Genomic DNA, 20,518 nt, shown 5'->3' on the forward strand with positions numbered 1-20,518 from the left:
AGCATCAATAGTTACATATGAATATGCCTTGCATTCCTACTCTATAGAAGTTGATACTGTTTAGTACTATTTGTAAAAGATTCTACACCAGAAGTCTGACATTAGTAAATTAAGAAAATTATAAATAGGAATTTTCAAATTATTTTACATTTTAAAAACTCCTGGGGCGCCTGGGTTGCTCAGTTGGTTAAGCACCTGACTCTTGATTTATTTCGTCTCAAGTCATGATGTCACTGTTGTGAGATCAAGCCCAGGGTCGGACTCCACACTGACAGCATGGAGCCTACTTGGGATTTTCTCTCTCCCTCGCTCTCTGCCCCTCCCCCACTCACGCTTCTCTCTCCCTCCCTCCCTCTCTCCCAAAATAAATAAATAAATGTTTTTTTATTTTTTTAAGTTTTTAAAAAATGTTTTATTATAGAGAGACAGAGCATGAGCAGAGAAGGGGCAGACAGAGAGGGAGACACAGAATCTAAAGCAGGCTCCAGGCTCTGAACTGTCAGCACAGAGTCTGACGCGGGGCTCAAATCCACGAACCATGAGGTCATGACCTGAGCTGAAGTTGGATGCTCAACCAACTGAGCCACCCAGGCGCCCCAGTAAAACTCCACAGTATATCTTATTCTTACCTCAACATCATAAATTATATGCTTTTTTATTACTTCTTTCTCCAGTTTGAAGAATAAGTCAGTGTCAGATTCTTAGAAAGAGAAGGAAGGAGACAGCCATACATGTAGATGAGTTGTAACTGCTGTTAGAGTATTTTCATTGTGATTCGTTATGCACAAGCTGAACATTAGAATAGATTCTCTGCTTGTTAATTGTGACCTCTACATTTTTAATTCTTGATTTTCCTGATTTGAATTAGGATTACTAATACTAACATGAAACCCAGTGGGGAAACTGGTAAGCCTGCTACTCTGAAACATTTTGTTTACTCTCTGAGAAGTCAAGACTTTTAGAGAAAAAGTTTCCTTCCCCAATTAGTAAGGGGAAGGGCCTAAAAAGTTGAGTACCTTCTGGTCCTAGATAATGTTTTTTTTAAGTTTATTTATTTTGAGAGAAAGAACATGAACAGGGAAGGAGCAGAGAGAGAGAGGGAGAGAGAGAATCCCAAACACGCTGCACACTGTCAGCACAGAGCCTGACACAGGGCTCGAATTCATGAACAGTGAGATCATGACCTGAGCCAAAACCAAGAGTCAGCCACTGAACTGACTGAGCCACCCAGGTACCCTGGCCCTAGATAATTTAAGGTCACTTTTAGTTTGATACTGACTTCCCTAAGGAATATCCTGAAGTGTATTTTGTATTTTCCAACTTTTTGTGAATTTTGTTCCTGTTTTGTCACCCTAAGTGCAAAATAACATATCCATAATTGTTTATATTTTACATAGGGCTGTACAGTTTACAGAGTACTGTTATATACATTGTATCATCTTGCCATTACCACAAATTATAATAATTCTGGAAAAATATGTGTTCAAAAACAAAATGCGTGTGTTAGTCGAGACTCCATAGAGAGATAGTAACAGAAACCTCATTTAGACTGACTTAAGGGGGGAAAGGAGGGAATTAATTTGTTCATATTTATCTAAAATTCAGGGGTAGAATTTAACCTAAGGCATGGCTCAATTCAGGAGCTCAGATTTTATGGTCAAGAATCTGCTTTTCCTCTCTCTTTTCCCCCTACCTACTCCATCTCTTATCTTTGCTTTCCTGTGATTGGCCTCATTCTCAAAGAGGTTTTCTCCACATAGTGATAGAGATGGCTAGAAGAATCACCTTCTGCCAGTTAAAAATCCCCATGGAAAGGGGGTCTTTTCTACCAGCTGTAATAAAAGTCCCAAGAGGACTGCAGTTGCCCCAGCTTGAGTCACTAGAAGGGAATATTCTTTCTGGCCAGTCCGAGTTTGTAAATATACCTGATGGCAGAGGACAAGGTCAGCCTACACTATTACATGGACTGATCTAGATTATTATAGAAGGAGAGAGAGGGGGACTTCTCTAAAGGTAATATGCCCATTATAGACAGAATTCCCTAATGCCAAAAATATTCTAAGGGGATTGTTGATTCTTTACGAAGCAAGAGAAGATTAAGCATTTGTTCTATATGAGATTTGTACCTTGTAAAAGTTTTTGCCTATTATTTCATGCTGCTGCTGCTTCAGTGTTTTTAAAAATTATTTCTGCAAATTTTTCTCATTAATTCAAAAAACACATTAATGCCTACAATATGTAAAGCTCTGTTCTGGATAGGGAAATTCAAGATTAGAAGATAACATGGTCCTGGGGCGCCTGGGTGGCGCAGTCGGTTAAGCGTCCGACTTCAGCCAGGGCACGATCTCACGGTCCGTGAGTTCGAGCCCCGCGTCGGGCTCTGGGCTGATGGCTCAGAGCCTGGAGCCTGTTTCCGATTCTGTGTCTCCCTCTCTCTCTGCCCCTTGCCCATTCATGCTCTGTCTCTCTCTGTCCCCAAAATAAATAAACGTTGAAAAAAAAAAAAAAAAGAAGATAACATGGTCCTAATCATATAATATGTAGAATATATAAGTGTACAAATAAATACAGTCCCTGCTGGGTGGTTTAATTACAGGAAAATGGAATAAAGATTCACAGAGTGGAGGTAATATTCTAGCTCTCTAGTATTGTAGGTGGTTTTTGTCAGTGATTTTCCTGACTTTGATAAAATACCTATATTAACAAAGAGGAGGCACCTGAAGGTATATTGTCAGAAATGCAAAACAGGGGCACCTGGGTGGCTCAGTTGGTCTGACTCTTTGTTTCGGCTCAGGTCATGATCTCATGGTTCATGAGTTCGAGCTGCATGTCAGGCTCCACACTGCCGGTGCAGAGCCTGCTTGAGATTCTCTCTTTGCCTCTCCCCCCCACCCCTTTCTCTCGCTCTCTCTCAAAGTAAATAAACTTTAAGAAATACAAAACAAGTTAGGATGCACAGGCATGTGATTTGGTCTACAACATACAAATAAGAGTATGAAGATATTTTGAAATACTAAGTAAAATATAGCTGTGACTGCTTTTTTAAACCTCTAAAATTGGAAATTTCCTATCTTTTTTTATGTTTCCTAAGTAGGACAGCTAGAACAGGGTAGCCCCCTTACCTACCATATCCTACCTACTGCTGCAAAGTAAACTAAAAAATTTAAATAATTCACCAGTGACTGATTTATTCAGACCCTAGAGTTGGTTGCCACCACCTATTGCCTGATTCCAAGGGGGTTATCACCCTGTGAGGAGAGGATCAAGAACTTCAGAACTCTTCTGGCCGAACTTCTCACTTTCCTGAGAGAAGGGGTTTAGAGAGAGAAAAAGAGAGAGAAAGGAAAAGAGAACAGAATAGGGTGTTGTTAGCAGTGGTATTGGCTGTACTTACACCTCCCTGCCCTGCAGAGTCCTTCTGTTCCTAAGCTCACTACCTCCCCACCTGACCCCAAGCCTGGTTGTAATTCCTCGGTTGGTTTGGGACCTTGAGCAGTAGGATGTTCCCAGTTTGGGTATGTGTTTTTTTAAAGACTCCCTCAGTGTAATTTTCTTCCTCTGTATCTCTTCTCATTATTTATTGTTTCTGGACTCCACTGATCTCTTTTTGTGACCCCTGTGACTTTTCACTAAAGAGGCTTCTTCAAATATGACCTTAATAAAGATTTCCCAAAGATCGTTTTCCTGCTGTGAACAGCCTGATCCAACGAATCAATCTTAGGAAACGGCGAGACTCCCTCATCCTGGGCGGTGTTATTGGTGTCTGTACCATCCTATTGCTGCTGTATGCTTTCCACTGATGGAACATCTCCAGGGACTCTTGACAACCACCACTTCACACCCTGATCCGGAATAAGGAAAAATAGGAAGGAGAAGTTGATTGTCCTGATGATTAGCCTGACCAACAGGATTAATTCAAGACTGATGGTGATGGACTCTGTGATACGGTCAGGTTGAGCTGAAGCCACAGTTTTCCTGTGCTATCTTTTCTAACACACATTTCCTTCTGTTTTTAGTTTAAAAAAAAAAAAAGTTTTCAGTTGCTTTTGTCTTCCCAGGAGGTAAGTAAACCAATCAGAAACAGAGTTTCTATGCTTCAGTAATAGTGTTGAAGGCTGATAACAAGCCAGATCTTACAGCTGGACTCCAGAAAACCAGGTTTCTCTATATCCAAAGACTGTTTTCCTTTCAGCCACCAGATTGGGTTGTGAGTAAAAATAGTTCTTGTCCTTTTATTTTACAGTCGTGAAGAGAAATCACAAGTCATTTCTTGATAAGCTGTGCTATAAATTTCTACTCTGTGCCCCTGTTTTGGTATTCCAGAAGAATTACATTTTTCACAGGTTCTTTGAGATGCTAACAGGTCAACTTCAACACAGTTGAGGTTGTCTGAAACAGAAGACAAACACTGCAAGAAAAGCTTTTTTCTTCCTCTTTTTTTAAATTGTATGCACACTGGGATTAACTATATTGCTGGAAAAGCATTGAGAATAACAGGCTTTTTTGTCCGTCATTGTTTTGATGTTTTGTTTATTTCTTCCATTGGATTAATACTTGCTACTATGAGAAAATGCAATCTCAGTTCTACCATGGTAAAAGTAACTAATAGCCAGTGTCTGTCAGTGCCCCCAACTATTCCTCATCATGTCAGGATTAACCCTGAGTGAGGGGACTGCTCAATTTTCAGTGAGATCTGTTCAGCAAGCCACATGTAAAAAGACATTGATTGAGGGGTCACCATCCAGATTATTCCATTTGTAAATGCTCCATGATTTATGAGCAAAAGTTCAAGAAATACTGCCTAATGTACCAGGAAGTCTGTGTTTTATGAAAACCTACTCATTCCAAATCTGTTAAGCTTTCCAAACATCCAGAGAATGGTTTTACTGTTGAAGGTGCATGTGACAGAATCTATCTGTATCTGCACCTGTCTTCTACTACCATCCCTGGACGGTAACAGAATTTTAAACCACCCACCAGAATTCTTTTCAGGTTTAACCATTTCTCCATTTCTGTAAACTTACAACTTATTCACCTGAACTACCACAAATAGTTTGAAGACGTCAACATCTACACTCCTCACCAAGAAAGAAGGTTGCTCTTCACCATTGGAATGGACTCTGGTATTTATAGTATTGACCTCAGACTGTGCCACAGGGAATAAAAGGATATGAGCATGTAGTTCTTAACGATAGCACAGTGCATCGGTGATGACATTCAGGTGAACTTGATACAAGAGCTGATGGCTATACTAACCCCTGGTCTGGTACAGAAACTGAGAGCTTTTTCATTCTGTTGTCAAAGTTTTATTATGTTCTGGGTATGAAAGCCATTGGATACATTTTTTTAAACTATGGGGTTTATTTTTCTAAATATGGGTTGATTGATCAGATAACTTGATTGGGGATGCCCTGAAAAGAAAGTCTAAGTTTTCCCAATGTAAATCTTAAAGGATCAGAGAAGTTCATTTACTAAATTCTCTGTTGGGAGAACAAGACTGTTCTCCCCTGACACTTTATTATCTTTGATTTTTCAAAGGGCCTTGATTGGTGGTTGTGCCTCAGCTAGAATTTATGGGACTTTCATTGCTATATGGTTGGCATTTATAAAATCTGAAGTATCATAAATAAAGTTATTTATTTAATTATACTACCAGTCTTTTTTACTGGTCTGATTATTTGGTATATTCATTAAAGCTGATTGTGTGAGAGTAAAACTAGGGGCTGAGCTGCTTGCTGCACTGAGCAAATACTTTTGATGGCTGATGAGCCTTTCCTTTAGGGTAGTGCTTAAATGAAGTAATAGAATTATGTTGGTTATTTTCTTTATGAAAATAAACTAGTTCTTCCAAGGAAGTTGATAAGGCTTGGTATAAGATGTTGTTGTCTGGTAGGTCTGACTAACCTTGCAGTGCTATATAGCCCAGAGTGAGGTGACCCAGGGCCAAATGTAGCTAGCCAGGACAGGGCTTGTCCTTTCCTCTTACGGTTCTTTCATTTGCAGAAAGAAACCCTGGAGTAAGGAAATAGAAGTGTGTCATTTACAAAAAGAGGATTTGGATCCTGTGGTAGCTGATTTGAACTCTTTCAGTTTGGTGCCATTTAACTTTTTTTTTGTTTTTTTTTTTTAACCAGATTGGTTTTCCACCTTTTCTTCTGTCCTTACAGACCTGTTGCCAGGCTCAGGGGCCAACAGTAAGTTGCCTGTCAGAGCTGGAAGTTCAGGAAGGAAGTTTCCTCTTAAGGGAAGTTATTCTTCCTTGGCCATTGTCATATAAGGGACCTTTTCCTTTGGGATTATTTTAGTAATAATTCAAACCTTTCCATTTCACTAAGAAGTGTGAAAAACCACAGCAACAAAAAGGACAGACCTCCCAAAGGTATACTTCTGAGATTTTGTCTTAATGTGAGCTGATGACTTTAGTTAGAAATGTTTAATTTATTACTAAAGTTCAAACCCTGATATCCCAGTGCTTCAGGTGACCTGTCCTGGCTATCTCTACAATCTTCTTAGTGTTTTTCAGTGATGCTGAAGGATTCCCTGTAACCTGTATTGCTCACCCTTTATTTTTCTAATGTTAGAAAAGGGCTTTCCTTCTCCACTATTCCTCTCTCCTTTGTACCAAAATTCACTTGTACAGAGAATGCCTCTTTTTTTCCCTACTACCCAGTACTCAGATCAGGCGTGGAAGTAAAATCCTAAGAATTGGACAAGTGAAGAGAGGAAACATCACGCGGGCACTTTTTTGTACCTGAAACCAAATATTTACTTTAGTTCTTTCCTACTGGATGCTGAGTACATCTGAATAGGAAAATGTACTTATTGAGCCTTTTCATGTAATAATGACTTTTGGCCTCTATGGAATTGAGGCACCTTGGACTTGCATTCCCACCATTAATGTTTTCTTCACTGTTAATAATCTCAACCTGATGAAAAGGACTTTAAAGAACTGGACTAACCTTTTTGGTCTTCTAATACCTCATGTTTGGTCATTAGCCAGATACGATATTTTTGGAAATTGACCAAGTTTTCTAACTTGCTGTTGAGGGTAAATGGCCATGTCTAGGATTAGTGCCGAAGTTGGTGGCAAATGTAATAACTAGAGAACAAATGGACTCTACCCAGAAAATTAAAATGATTATGTTCCATTCTCCTTTTGGGTTAGAGGTTATTTAGCCTGGTCTCTACAAAGACACAGAGCTTTTCATCATGGTCTTTCTAAACTAATCTTGTTATTTTTTTTTTATAGACCTGCATATTCTTAAGCGTATATGGGGAAAGAAAATAAGGAAGGACTAAGTGACTCTTAAGGATGTTTATTGGATAAAAAACTGAGACAAAGCTGAGCCGTGTCTTGAGGGATCATTCTCATTTTCTCTGTCCTTAGTGTCTCACTTCAGTACCAGAGTATTTTTATCTGTCCACATCCTGTTAGCTCTTAGAGAGGGAAGGACATCCATTCCAGTCACACTTCGCCATGATAAAAAATGTTTCCTCATGAGAAATGCCAATACAGATTTTTAAAAATCTATTCCAAATGCACTTTCTAATTTTTTTTTTTTTTGCTTTTAAAATGGCTTCTTGGAACCAGATTTATTGTATTTGTACTTAATTTTTGTTCTCATCTAAATGCATTTTCTGACTGTATAGAAGAAGCTTTGTTATGTAATTTAATAATAAATTAGAAATCTAAATGGTTGTGCCTGTGGTTGTTTGTATTGAAGCCGCACCATCGAGGCAGTTTGCGGTAGTGATTATGGAATCTTTGCTGTCGATAAGTATTTCTCATCATGTCCTAAAACCCCGGGTGAAGAAGTGCTGAGAAGCTGTCTATCACCTGTTGTTCAGAAACATCATATGACTATTCCACTGATAATTTAGCCCAAGGGATGCAGGAGAACCTCTTACCAAAATAAAACTTCAGAAGGTATGATTGGGAGTGTAAAATTGTAGAATTTAGCAAGATAAACAGGTTCTTACCCTCCCTAAATAATGTTTTTTTTTATCCTGTAGACCAGAACTTGATTCTCTACCCCACCAGAGAATTTGAAAATCCCTCATCTTCCATTACCTCTCCACGTGTTTTTATTCATGTTTTCTTCATCTTTTTTTTTTTTTTAAGTAATGGTATAATTGAGATAAAATTCACATACCATAAAATCCACCCTTTTAGGGTGTACTGATGGGTTTTAGTATGTTAGTTGTACGACCAGCACCACTAACTTCAAAACATTTTCACGGGGCGCCTGGGTGGCTTGGTCGGTTAAGCCTCTGACTTCGGCTCAGGTCATGATCTTGCGGTCCGTGAGTTCGAGCCCTGCGTCGGGCTCTGTGCTGACAGCTCAGAGCCTGAAGCCTGTTTCAGATTCTGTGTCTTCCTCTCTCTCTGCTCCTCCCCTGTTCATGCTCTGTCTCTCTCTGTCTCAAAAATAAATAAACGTTAAAAAAAATTAAAAAAAAAAAAAAACATTTTCATCACCCCAGAAAGCAGCACTGTTCCCATTAGCAGTGACTCCCCACCCCACTCTCTGTCCTTTTTATCTGAACAGACTGTTCTTACTGATTTGGCCACCCCAGTTTTTCCCTCTCATCCATTCACATGGCTTCTGAAGTACCCCACCTTTCTTGAGATCCTGACCTTTCTTTGGCTACTAACATGTGCCCAGCTCTGTCCGTGCACACCCCCACATAGACGTACATAGAGCCCAACACCACTCGTAGTGAGGCTAGCCATCCCTTTCACAGATAAGAAGACAAGCCCAGAAGGATTAAGTAATTTGCTGAAAATCAGAGTGAACAGTAAAGCAAGGATTTGAATCTTGAGGGCTTTTTGATGCCAGATATCGTGCTGGCTCCAGAAAGTATAACTTGTGCTGCATGATCACAGGAGAAGCTAGGAAAGAAGCACCAATTTTGCCTGGTTTTAACAGTGATACATGTAAATCTTATTTAAAGTCCTGTGGCTTGATTATTTTCAAGGAATACTAACTATTGGCTGACTGCTTAGTAAAGAGGACTCATTTGTAAATCACTTCCTTTATGAGAACGAATATATTGAAGTTGTAAAAAAATTTTTTAGTGACTTTAATTCAGGCCACACTTCCTGCTCAGCTCTTTTTGTACCTTCTAGTTTCAAACCTTCTAGTTTCAGAGGTCTTCCTAGAGATGGCCGAGGCCGAGCCGGACAGAGCACCTCAGAGCAGATCCTGAAGCCAGTTCCACCCACACTGAGGCAGTGGTGCATTTTCCTTTCTAGGTGCGATGGCTTTGATGGGCGGCCACTCCTATTATGCTGCCCTTTCTTGGGGAAAGGATCTGAGGCCCTGCCCCAACATGCCATGTCTGATGGCAGAGAGGCCCAGAATTTAAAAAAAAAAAAAAAAAAAAGTGGGTGGAGACTCTCCCTGAAGATATTTGCCATCAGGATATTTTCTCTTGTTTCTCTAAAGCAAAAGCGTGGAGAAAAGTCTGTTCCTCCTCCTGAAGGTACAGATTTGCTGGCTGAGTTGGAACAAAGAGGGATCCTGTTTTGTCTGCTGCCTTCCGCTCCACCCAGCTAAGATTTCCCACTTTGGCAGAGCTCCTCAGCTTGCACAGCTCTTTGTTACTCCCTCTCTGAAAATACTTAAAAAACTAAGAAGATTGGGTGCTGAAAATCTGTAAATGCTTAAAGGAATCCCAGATATCACTTGACGATTTTCTTGACCTCGTCAAATCATCATCTAATTTGTTATCCTGATCTGCGGTATTCAGTTTCCGTCCTTTGGGATACAAAGCTCTTAGGAAACAGTCACTTTCTCTTAATTACTACTTTTATTTTATTTTATTTTATTTTATTTTATTTTATTTTATTTTATTTTATTTTATTTTATTTTATTTTTTAGATATTCTCAAGCATCATTAGTTCATCCTTTTACTGATGAAATTGCTTACAGCTTGAGGGAGAGCAGGCAAATACAAATAGTAACTATTTTTGATTCAATGCTGAAAAAGTATGGTTCAGACAGAATCATTTCCCCCAAAGCGACAAGTTCTCTCTAAGTGAGTGTGGCACATAATTCATAAAATTCTCCCTCTTGTGGGTAATGTGCTAAGAATATGGAATTCTGTGTTTTTCACTCTGGAATAAGTCCTCAGTCGCCTCCTTGTCCTCTCCTGTCCCCATCTGCATGTCCCTCTGAGCTGGGTGCCCTACCTCTCATGTAACCCCTTCTCAGCGTGTTCTGCACACAGCTGCCTAGTTTATCCTCCCGAACAACTTCCAACCTCTCGTCACTCTGTTCAGGAATATCTACCAGTTCCCTGTTATGTATGCCAGTGTGTTATAGTGAGTTAACACCTGGAATACACACCTGGAGCTTTGCCATGTTCATACACACATCACACGACATCCTGTTCACTTAGTGAGGTAGTATTCGTTTACACAAAAACAAGCCCAAGAGATCAGAGTGCTCCTGGTAGCCATCAGCTGCTCTTTGCCTAACCACAGCATCCTCCTCCCTTGTGAGCTGCAATCAGCAGGGCTACCTGATGGAGTAGGAAGAACAAATCTTGGAGTCAGACGTCCTGTGTTCTGGCACTGGAACAGATACATTTAGGCCATGGGCAAAGTCACTAAACCACTCTTAAGTTCAGTCTTTTCTGCAGAGTGGTCTCTAGTGGCTTTATGCAGTTGTAGAGATTGAATCAAGTAAAAGATAATAGTGGCACAAAATTCCTCAGAATGTCCTCAGGAAACAGTGTGGGGGCAGAGGGAGGGTTCCACTAGACTGTGAGTTCCTGGAGAGCTAGGGCAGTGTTCCTTTCCTTCATGTCATGTGTATGAACTTTATGCAGAAACTGTCACATAACTTCTAAGTTCAATTAACTCTGACTCAGAGCCCTGTCCTACTGGGCCTAGCAAAAAAAAAAAAAAAAAGAATCTCGGTCATAATTGAATCTCCTTCCCTTTGCGTCTTGGCTTCTACAAAGCTATCAAGAGTCTTTCAACATCCAGAACATTTGAGGCAGGCACTCTAATCCACACTGAACCCCACACTAAACCCAGTATGTTCACTTTCTGAGCCCACGTATGTCACCCTTGGGCATAGGGATCTTTACCAAGGAGCTCCTGAGCCTTGGGTTCATCCTCCCTGGTGCACCCCAACCCACAGCCATTCCCCTGAGGTGCTGCCACTCTGAGGAGGACTGTGAGGGACTAGGACACTAGCAGAGGGTGAGGCACAGCAGATACCAGTGACCCCCACACACCTCCCAGTCTGCCAGTGCACATCTCCCCCCGCTGCCCGTCCCTTGGTCTTGCCCTTGGTCTTCCCACCTTCCTCTCTCCCCATTCCTTCCAGGGTGAGACACTACTCCCTTAAGACGCACACCGTTGAGGTCTCCTCTGTGGGGATGGTGAGGTGGAAGAATGAGACTCTAATCCCCTGAGGAGCTCATTCTCCTGGTGCTCACCTCAGTACTTGGCAGGTGGTAGGCATGAAGTGCTTGTCGACTAAAAATGGTGGAAGGAATTTAAAAAGAGAAAAAAAAAATCACTGCAAAGTTTTAACACTAATTTGCTGTGTTTGGAAGCTCAGGACTCACATCCCAGCGCTCAGAGGTGGTCCTGCTCCGTGCCCTCTCGTCTCCACACAGCTCAGAGGGAGTGCCTCCCAGAACACTGTGTGATTTGCCTGCGTCTCAGGACTGTGGAGTACAGAGTCCCAGTCCTTCCAGGGCTCTCACTGGGGCGATTTTGCCCCTCCCGCGGGGGGACGGTTGGCAGTGTCACAACTGTGGTAACGTGGGGAGGATGCCGCTGGCAGTTCGCGTTAGAGGCCAGAGGTGCTACTGACTACCCTGCAGTGCGCAGGATGGCCGCCGCCGCCCTGGCAAAGAATCCTCCAGCCCCAAATGCCTGTAGTGCCAGTGTTGGGAAACCCTGGCTCAAGTTGAATTCATGTTAAAGTTGGTCATGTTCCTCAGGGATGAAAATTACTCAAATAGGTTCCATAACCACTGACTACTCCTTACCACCCTTGACTGGCTCGAACTGCTTCTAGGACAAAGCTGGCCCACGTGATCTTCACTGCCCCTCGCCCTGCCTTTCCTTCCTGCTTTCACCCAGTCACTTCTTCAGCCCATCCCAAGTGGCTTGAGGTTCCAAAGACTTTGTAAAGTTCCTCTTTTGGAATGGCCTCCCTTCCAAGCCTGCCTGGGAAACACTTCTCCTTGTTTTAAAACCCTACTGTGGGAAGTAACTGCTATGGGGTTTCTTTTGGGGGTGATGCAGTGCACTACATAGAGATCTACATAGAGATAGTGGTAGCACAGTGTTGTGAATGTGCTAAATGCTGTTGAGCTGTACATTTTAAAAGACTTGTGTTATGTAAATTTCACTTCCATTTAAAAAACAAAACAAAACACTACTTAAATGGCCTCTCTTCTGGGAAGACTTCCTGACCTGCCCCTCCTTTGTGTCTCTTATCTTCCTTAGTGATCCCACAACCTCAGTCAGCAAACCTAGTAGATGCTCCATCATTATTGAGGAAGAGAAAGATGGAGAGGTGAGTGGAAGGACCCAGTTGCCCTGCATTATATTGGCCGTAACGCTGGGACATGAATGTCCTCAAGTGCCATGGCCTCTTCGTTAATTGCAGCCTCACTGTTTTACAGCTGCTCAGCCCTTCCCTTTCCTTTCCCTGTGACCAGTCAGGGAGAGTAGGCGCCACAGTATGGGGTGCCTCTTTTCCCACAACTATTTCAAGACAATCCTTTGTCAAAGAAAGCTTGGAACCAAAGAGTGATTACAAACCAAGACTACACTACCAGCTCACTGGAGCGTGACCATCAAGAGAATTCCACTTTGTGGAATTCAGAAAGCTGCTTGTCAGTCAGTCCTTTTAATCCTTGTGGGGACCATCCCTGCCATTCCAGAGCAGGCAGGACTTGAGCCAGTGAGAAAAATGGGGCAGTTTCATAGTATCTATCAAAATCATAAGTTAATGTAACCTTTGACTAAGCAATTCCATTTCTAAGAATCAACCTTATAAGTACAAAAAGAATCAACCTTGTAAGTACAACCTTATAAGTACAATAGCAGCATTGACTCTAAAAGAAAGACTATAAGTAACCTAATGTGCATCAGAGGGAAGATGGCTAAATTATATAAATCTATATCATGGAATACTATTCAGCTGTTTCAAAAGAATGCTCATTTACTATGTCCTGATACAGAATGATCTCCAAGCTATGTTCAGTGGGAAAAAATGATATGCATGTGTCATATACATGTAATATGTTTGTTTTTTTTAGTCTAAAGTTTATTTTGATAGAGAGAGCATGCAACTGGGGAACGGGCAGAGAGAGAGAAAGAGAGAGAATCCCAAGCAGGCTCTGTGCCACTCTGTGCTAGTGGCACAGAGCCTGATGCGGGACTGGAACCCACGAACCGTGAGATCATGATCTGAGCTGAAGTCAGACCCTTAACTGACTGAGCCACCCAGGCGCCCCCATAATATGTTTTTTAAAAAGTTTTATTGGGAAGCCTGACTGGCTCAGTCAGAAGAGCATGAGACCCTTGATCTCCAGGTCATGAGTTTGAGCCCCATGTTGGATGGAGATAGAGATTACTGAAAGAACCTTTAAAAAAAAACCCAAACATTAAAAATAAATAAAAACAGCTTTATTCAGTTATAATTGGCATACAGTAAACTCCATGTATTTAAATTGAACAATTTGATCACCTTAATCAAGACAGTGGACATATCCATCATCCCCCAAAGTTTCCTCATGCCCCTTTGTAAATCCCTCCCTCTAACCCCTCCTCATCTTCTCATCCCCAAGCAGCCACTGCTCTGCTCTCTCACTACAGATTAGTTTACATCTTCTAAAGGTTTATAGAAATGGCATCATACAATATGTATTCTTTTGGAGTGGGTCTGCCTTCTTTCTCTTAGCATAATTATTTTGAGATTTATCCATGTTATTGTGTGTACCGATAGACCATTCTTTTTTCTTTCTCTGTTGTTGGACATTTGAGTTGTTCCCAGTTTGGGACAATTACAAATAAACCTACTGTGAACATTCATGTCCATGTCTATGTATGGGCATGTATTTCCCTTTCTCTTAGGTAAATACCTAGGAGTGGAATGACTAGACCAATTGGCTAGTGTGTGTTTAACTTTTTAAGAAATTGCCAAGTTGTTTTCCAAAGGGTACTATTTTATAATCCAGTCTGTGAGAGTTCCAGTTCATCCACATCCTCACCAACGTTTGGTATAAGTCTGTTAAACATTAGCCATTCTCATAGGTTTGTAGTGATGTCTTCATTGTGGTTTTAGTATACATTTTCTTAACATCTAATGCTGTCATGTGTTTGTCACCCATATATATTTTTTTTTTGGTGAAATGTCTGTTTAAAATCTTTTGCTCACTTTTTTTTTGAATTTGGGAAATAGTATATTAAACATACCTGTACACATCATACAATTATCAATATTTTGCTAATATTGTTCCATGTATTTTTTTGCATTTATCTATCCTCCAGTTCTTCCACTACCTCCTTCTTTCCCTCTCTCCCTCCATTCTTTCCTTCCTCTCTTCCTTCCTTGCTTTCTTTCTTTGATGAAATATTTTGTTTTTATTTTTTTAATTTTATTTTTTTAATTTACATCCAAATTAGTTAGCATATAGTGCAACAATGATTTCAGGAGTAGATTCCTTCATGCCCCTTACCCAATTAGCCCATCCCCCCCCCCCCACAACCCCTCCAGTAACCCTCTGTTTGTTCTCCATATTTAAGAGTCTCTTCTGTTTTGTCCCCCTCCCTATTTTTATATTATTTTTGTGTCCCTTCCCTTATGTTCATCTGTTCTGTGTCTTAAAGTCCTCATGAGTGAAGTCATATGATATTTGTCTTTGTCTGACTAATTTCCCTTAGCAAATACCCTCTAGTTCCATCCACGTGGTTCCAAATGGCAAGATTTCATTCTTTTTGATTGCTGAGTAATACTCCATTGTATATATACACCACATCTTCTTTATCCATTCATCCATCAATGGACATTTGGGCTCTTTCCATACTTTGGCTATTGTTGATAGTGCTGCTATAAACATTGGGGTGTGTGTGTCCCTTCGAAACAGCATAGCTGTATCCCTTGGATAAATACCTAGTGGCACAATTGCTGGGTCATAGGGTAGTTCTATTTTTAGTTTTTTGAGGCACCTCCATACTGTTTTCCAGAGTGGCTGTACCAGCTTGCATTCCCATCAGCAATGCAAATGAAATCCTCTTTCTCTGCATCCTTGCCAACATCTGTTGTTGTCCGAGTTGTTAATGTTAGCCATTCTGACAGGTGTAAGGTGGTATCATTGTGGTTTTGATTTGGATTTCCCTGATGATGAGTGATGTTGAGCATGTTTTCATGTGTCAGTTGGCCATCTAAATGTCTTCTCTGGAGAAGTGTCTATTCATGTCTTTTGCCCATTTCTTCACTGGATTATTTGCTTTTTTGGGTGTTGAGTTTGAGAAGTTCTTTATAGATTTTGGATAATAACCCTTTAACTGATATGTCGTTTGCAAATATCTTCTCCCATTCTGTCGGTTGCCTTTTAGTTTTGCTGATTGTTTCCTTCACTGTGCAGAAGTTTTTATTTTGATGAAGTCCCAGTAGTTCATTTTTGCTTTTGTTTCCCTTGCCTCTGGAGACGTGTTGAGTAAGAAGTTGCTGTGACCAAGATCAGAGAGGTTTTTGCCTGCTTTCTCCTCAAGGATTCTGATGGCTTCCTATCTTCCTATTTTACATTTAGGTCTTTCCATTTTGAGTTTATTTTTGTGTATGGTGTAAGAAAGTGGTCCAGGTTCATTTTTCTGCACATCACTTTCCAGTTTTCCCAGCGCCACTTGCTGAAGAAACTGTCTTTATTCCATTGGATATTCTTTCCTGCTTTGTCAAAGATCAGTTGGCCATACGTTTGTGGGTCCATTTCTGGGTTCTTTATTCTGTTCCATTGATCTGAGTGTCTGTTGTGCCATTTTGCTCACTTTTATGGGTTATTTTGTGTGTAGAATATTGGGAAAGATACTGGAGATGGTAGGAGCAGCCACCTCTGGGAAACAGAACAAGCAAACTGGAGGCCATAGATGAAAAGAACTCTTATTTTCTCTCCCTGTATATACTGCATTCTATAATTGTTTATATTTTGTAAACGGGAAACAGGCTGCTTAGAAAAATGACAGTATTGCAAACATGTTTTTTAATTTATGAATAGAGATTGTTCTGTTTAGCCAAGAGCACTTCAGAAACTCCACACTGGTAGAAAATTGGAGCACTGAAGTATTAATGGAACCGTGAGATTTTTACATTGTATCCTATTTAATCATTTATGGTGGCACACACATGGCAATGATGCCATCTGGGCCATGGCTTCTCTAAGACCCCATCAAGCAGGGTTTGGCATTTATGTTTAAGTGAATATTGTTCCAGCTTTTTAATTTCCTCCTTTTTCCGTGCTTCCAGCCCTGCTTCCCACCTGGGACATGACTTAGATTAGTAGGTGTTCTGATCCTCAGTAGGTAACTTCTTCGTCCAAGTTCATGTCCTTTTAAGAAAACAATGGTGAATTAAGAAATGCCTTATCTTCTAAGACCACTTTGTGACTCTATTCTGGTCCTACTCTTTGATCCAACCCACTAATTAGTTCATAAAAATTTCACATAAACTAAAATTCATCTTGTAGGCTGGGCTGGGTTCTGTGAGATTAATATTTAACTCCAAGGAGGCATGGACATTTGCCTTAAAGAAGTTATTTATTCTAGGGAAGGATCTATATTGCTTTCATTATTTGAATGCCATTGATTGTACTATGAAATTGTATTTCAGCCTAACACTCCCTGTATTCCTCTATTGAAAACGGGAAACTCTTATGGATCAATTCACTGGTTCAACATCTGGGGGGTTTTGTACTTCTTTTTTCCTGACAGAAGAAATGTGTGTTTGTTATGGAAATAAGGATCAAATAGAAAAATTAAAGGAAAATAAATATTACCTGTTTCACTAACATTCTATGATAATGGCTAACACTTGAATTTTTTTTTTCATTTTTGAAATACCTAAACACTAATATGCATATATTTTTTTAAAGTTGGGATCATGTGGTACATTCTTTCTTGTGACCAGATTTTTTTCATGTACTAGAACATACACAGCTTCCATGTCATTACATTTTCATACATGGCATACTTTGCAGTGGCCACACCGAATTTCATTATCCAGACACCTAATTCCTGCTTGCTTAATTACATAAATATAACCAACAATTATTTTTTATATTTCTCTCTTTTTTTTTTTTTTTTTTTTTTAAGTAGGCCCCACGCCCAGTGTGGAGCCCAGTGCAGGACCTGAACTCACGACGCTGAGATCGAGACCCTAGCTGCGATCAAGAGTAGGACACCTAACCAACTGAGCCAACCAGGCACCCCCCAACACCCTATTTTTTAACTCTAAAGTAGTTTCCAGGTTTACCCCATTATAAATAACTAAGCAACACTTGGTTTTTCTTTTTAAAAATCTTGAAAGGAAACATTCTGCCAACACCCAAGACATCTGCTGCCTCTTGGCTTCTTTCTGGGTTTGTGTATTTGTTTTTTGAAGTGGATGTAGTTGAGCTCTTCTGTTTGCCCCGAAGAATGTCCAGGCTGTTTCTCGTGGGTATAAGAAAAAGAGATCCCAAGTAGGCTATGCCTGAGTAGAAAGAGTAGCACTCACCCGTTTACAGTGAGCCAGGAATATTTTTGTGGAAGCAGGGCTGCGGAGAGCTAAGTGACCTCCCCTGGAAGTTTCCTTTTAAAACTCTTTTTTTTTTTTTTTAATTTTTTTTTTCAACGTTTATTTATTTTTGGGACAGAGAGAGACAGAGCATGAACAGGCGAGGGGCAGAGAGAGAGGGAGACACAGAATCGGAAACAGGCTCCAGGCTCTGAGCCATCAGCCCAGAGCCCGACACGGGGCTCGAACTCACGGACCGCGAGATCGTGACCTGGCTGAAGTCGGACGCTCAACCGACTGCGCCACCCAGGCGCCCCTCCTTTTAAAACTCTTAAGTCTCATGGACACCGCCTATTCTTTGGAACACTCCTCCTCCTATTTATTGGTTCATTACTACAGCCATTCTCAATCCTTGTTGTGTACTAGAATCACTTGGGAAAGAGGGGTTTAAACATATATGTATATATGTGTATGTAGATACATAGATATGGATAAGATATGAAATTGCGGTATATATCGCTATATAGATGCATGGATAGATAGATAGATAGATAGATAGATAGATAGATAGATAGATAGATATGCCAGATCTACCCCCAGTTTTGATCCAGTTGGACTTGGGGTGGAGCCCAGGACCGAGAACCTCTGCTTTTATGGCTCTTTATTCTCCAGTGGGGCTTGAGTCACTGCCCTTGGTACTGAACCTCTTTAAGCCACAGGCTGCTCTCAGGGAGTCCCCACTTCCCCCTGGGCTCTGCCGAAGTCATAAGCAGCTGTTTCAGAAATGCTGATGCATAGAGGAAACGTATCCCAGCTCACTCCTAGTGATCAGGGTGAAAAGATCAGCATTTCGCTGCAGCTGCATCCACCTCCCTGGATAGCCAATTAGCCACAGAAACAGCAGACACTGCCTGAAGGAGCTCTTTCGGGGCTGAGCTTTTAATGCCCAGAAGCACATTAGGTAGCTAAACAATACTATATTCACGTCAGGCAGAACCATCTTGCTTTGGGTTGCAGTATTTATTTTTTGGAGAAAGGGGGCCTTGACTTAGACCTGGAACTTGGTAGCACCTGGATAGCTGGAGAAGAGGGAGAAGCATGGCTGGCATCCTGGGGACACAGCCAGCTGTGGAGGAGGGAGCATTAAACCCAGAGTCAGAAGATACAGGTTTGAATCTCATCTCTACTTTTGCCTAGCAGGAGGACCTTGCAGTTAATACAGCTAATGGTCAATTCCTTCTTTATAAAACATGGATAAAGCTGGGCACCATAATGCTGTCATAATTATGCTCTAATTATGTTGTCAGAGTTATGGGAAGTAAAGTTTATAAGTATGTCAGCAAATTCAGGAGTGCAGGACTGACCTGGCAGAAGAGCGATTTTTGTGTTTGTGCTAATGGTCAGAAACCAGGCTTCTTATGCTTCTTTAGTCCCCACTCCTGCTGATGTGGGGGAGGAGAGAATACTCAGGGAGCGGCTGACAGCCATCTTCAACAATGATAAGAGCAGCTAAGGAGGAGAAATGTGAGATACATTCTGTGAGGTGGCAGGGGACAGGCAGATGGAGCCCAGCAATCAGTATAACAAGCTCTCTGGGTGATTCTGATGCACACAGACGTCTGAGAACCATCACTCTGGAGTATTTCTTTGTATGAATAATCACACTGTATGTAGCCATTCTACTGTAGATGCATAATTTTTTACCTTGGAACTATTACAAATTGTGCCGCCCTGAACATTCTTGAACACGGGTTTTGGAACACATACATACACTTTTCTGTTGGTTATTTAAATCTGGGAGTAGGAAGGTTAGATTATAGGTTATACCTATATTTAGCTTTAGGATATACTGTCACAGTTTTCCAAAGCAATGGTAGCAGTTTCCATTCCCACCAACAGTGTATGAATATTCCAGTTCTTCCACATCCTCACTGACACTTGGTTGTCAGTCTGAATTTGCATACGATCCAGCAATTCTGTTTCTGGGTATATGCCCAAAAAAATTGAAATCAGGGTCTCTAAGAATTATGTGTACACTGATGTCCATAGCATTATTCACAATAATCAAAAGTGTAGAAGCAACCAGTATCTATTGATGGATGAATGGATCAGCAAAATGCAGTTTGTATGTACGGTAGAATACTACTCAGCCCTAAAAAGGAAGCAAATCCTAATACGTGCTACAACATGGATGAAACTTGAAGACATTATGCCAAGTGAGAGAAGCCAGTGACAAAAACAAACACTGTATGATCCCACTTATATGAGGTACCTAGAACCGTCAAATTCTTAGAGACAGAAAACAGAAGAGAAAATAGGTGATTGCCATAGACCAGGAGGAGGGGGCAATATGGAGTTAGTGTTCAATGGATACAGAGTTTTAGCTTGGCAAGATGAAAGGAGTTCTGGAGATGGACGGTGGTGATGGTTGTACAAAAGTATGAATGTTCTTACTGAACTGTACCCTTAAAAATGCATAAGGTGGATGACACCTGGGTGGCTCAGTCAGTGGAGCGTCCGACTCTTGATCTCAGCTCAGATCATGATCCCAGGGATGTGGGCTCGCGCCCCACATCAGGCTCTCTACTGAGTGTGGAGTCTGCTTAAGATTCTCTCTCTCTCTCTCTCTCTCTCTGGAAAATAAATAAAAAATGAGTAAGATGGGTGCTTACTTTGGCAGTGCAGGGACTAAAATTGGAATTAAGAGAAGATTAGCATGGCCCCTGTGCAAGAATAACATGCAAATTCTTTTTCTGTTTCCATTTTTT

The 20,518-nt window shown here is 40.9% G+C and overlaps 1 protein-coding gene and 1 non-coding gene across 3 annotated transcripts in view; both read left to right on the forward strand.

Annotated features, from left to right (window-relative positions):
- The window catches only part of GOSR1 (golgi SNAP receptor complex member 1), a 47,719-nt gene extending 42,069 nt beyond the window's left edge, over window positions 1-5,650 (forward strand). For both annotated transcript variants that reach the window (XM_040455447.1, XM_040455448.1), the window contains exon 9: window positions 3,676-5,650. In XM_040455447.1, coding sequence (XP_040311381.1) covers window positions 3,676-3,800 — 125 coding nt within the window. In that variant the 3' untranslated portion in view covers window positions 3,801-5,650. The remainder of the gene's footprint in view (window positions 1-3,675) is intronic.
- A 14,764-nt stretch (window positions 5,651-20,414) lies between these two features.
- On the forward strand, window positions 20,415-20,518 carry LOC121017398 (U6 spliceosomal RNA). Its single transcript, XR_005784742.1, has one exon. It is a non-coding gene; the product is annotated as a U6 spliceosomal RNA (small nuclear RNA).

This window comes from Herpailurus yagouaroundi, unplaced genomic scaffold (genome assembly GCF_014898765.1).
Source record: "Herpailurus yagouaroundi ecotype Mexico unplaced genomic scaffold, PumYag 215, whole genome shotgun sequence".
NCBI classification, from domain to species: domain Eukaryota; kingdom Metazoa; phylum Chordata; class Mammalia; order Carnivora; family Felidae; genus Herpailurus; species Herpailurus yagouaroundi.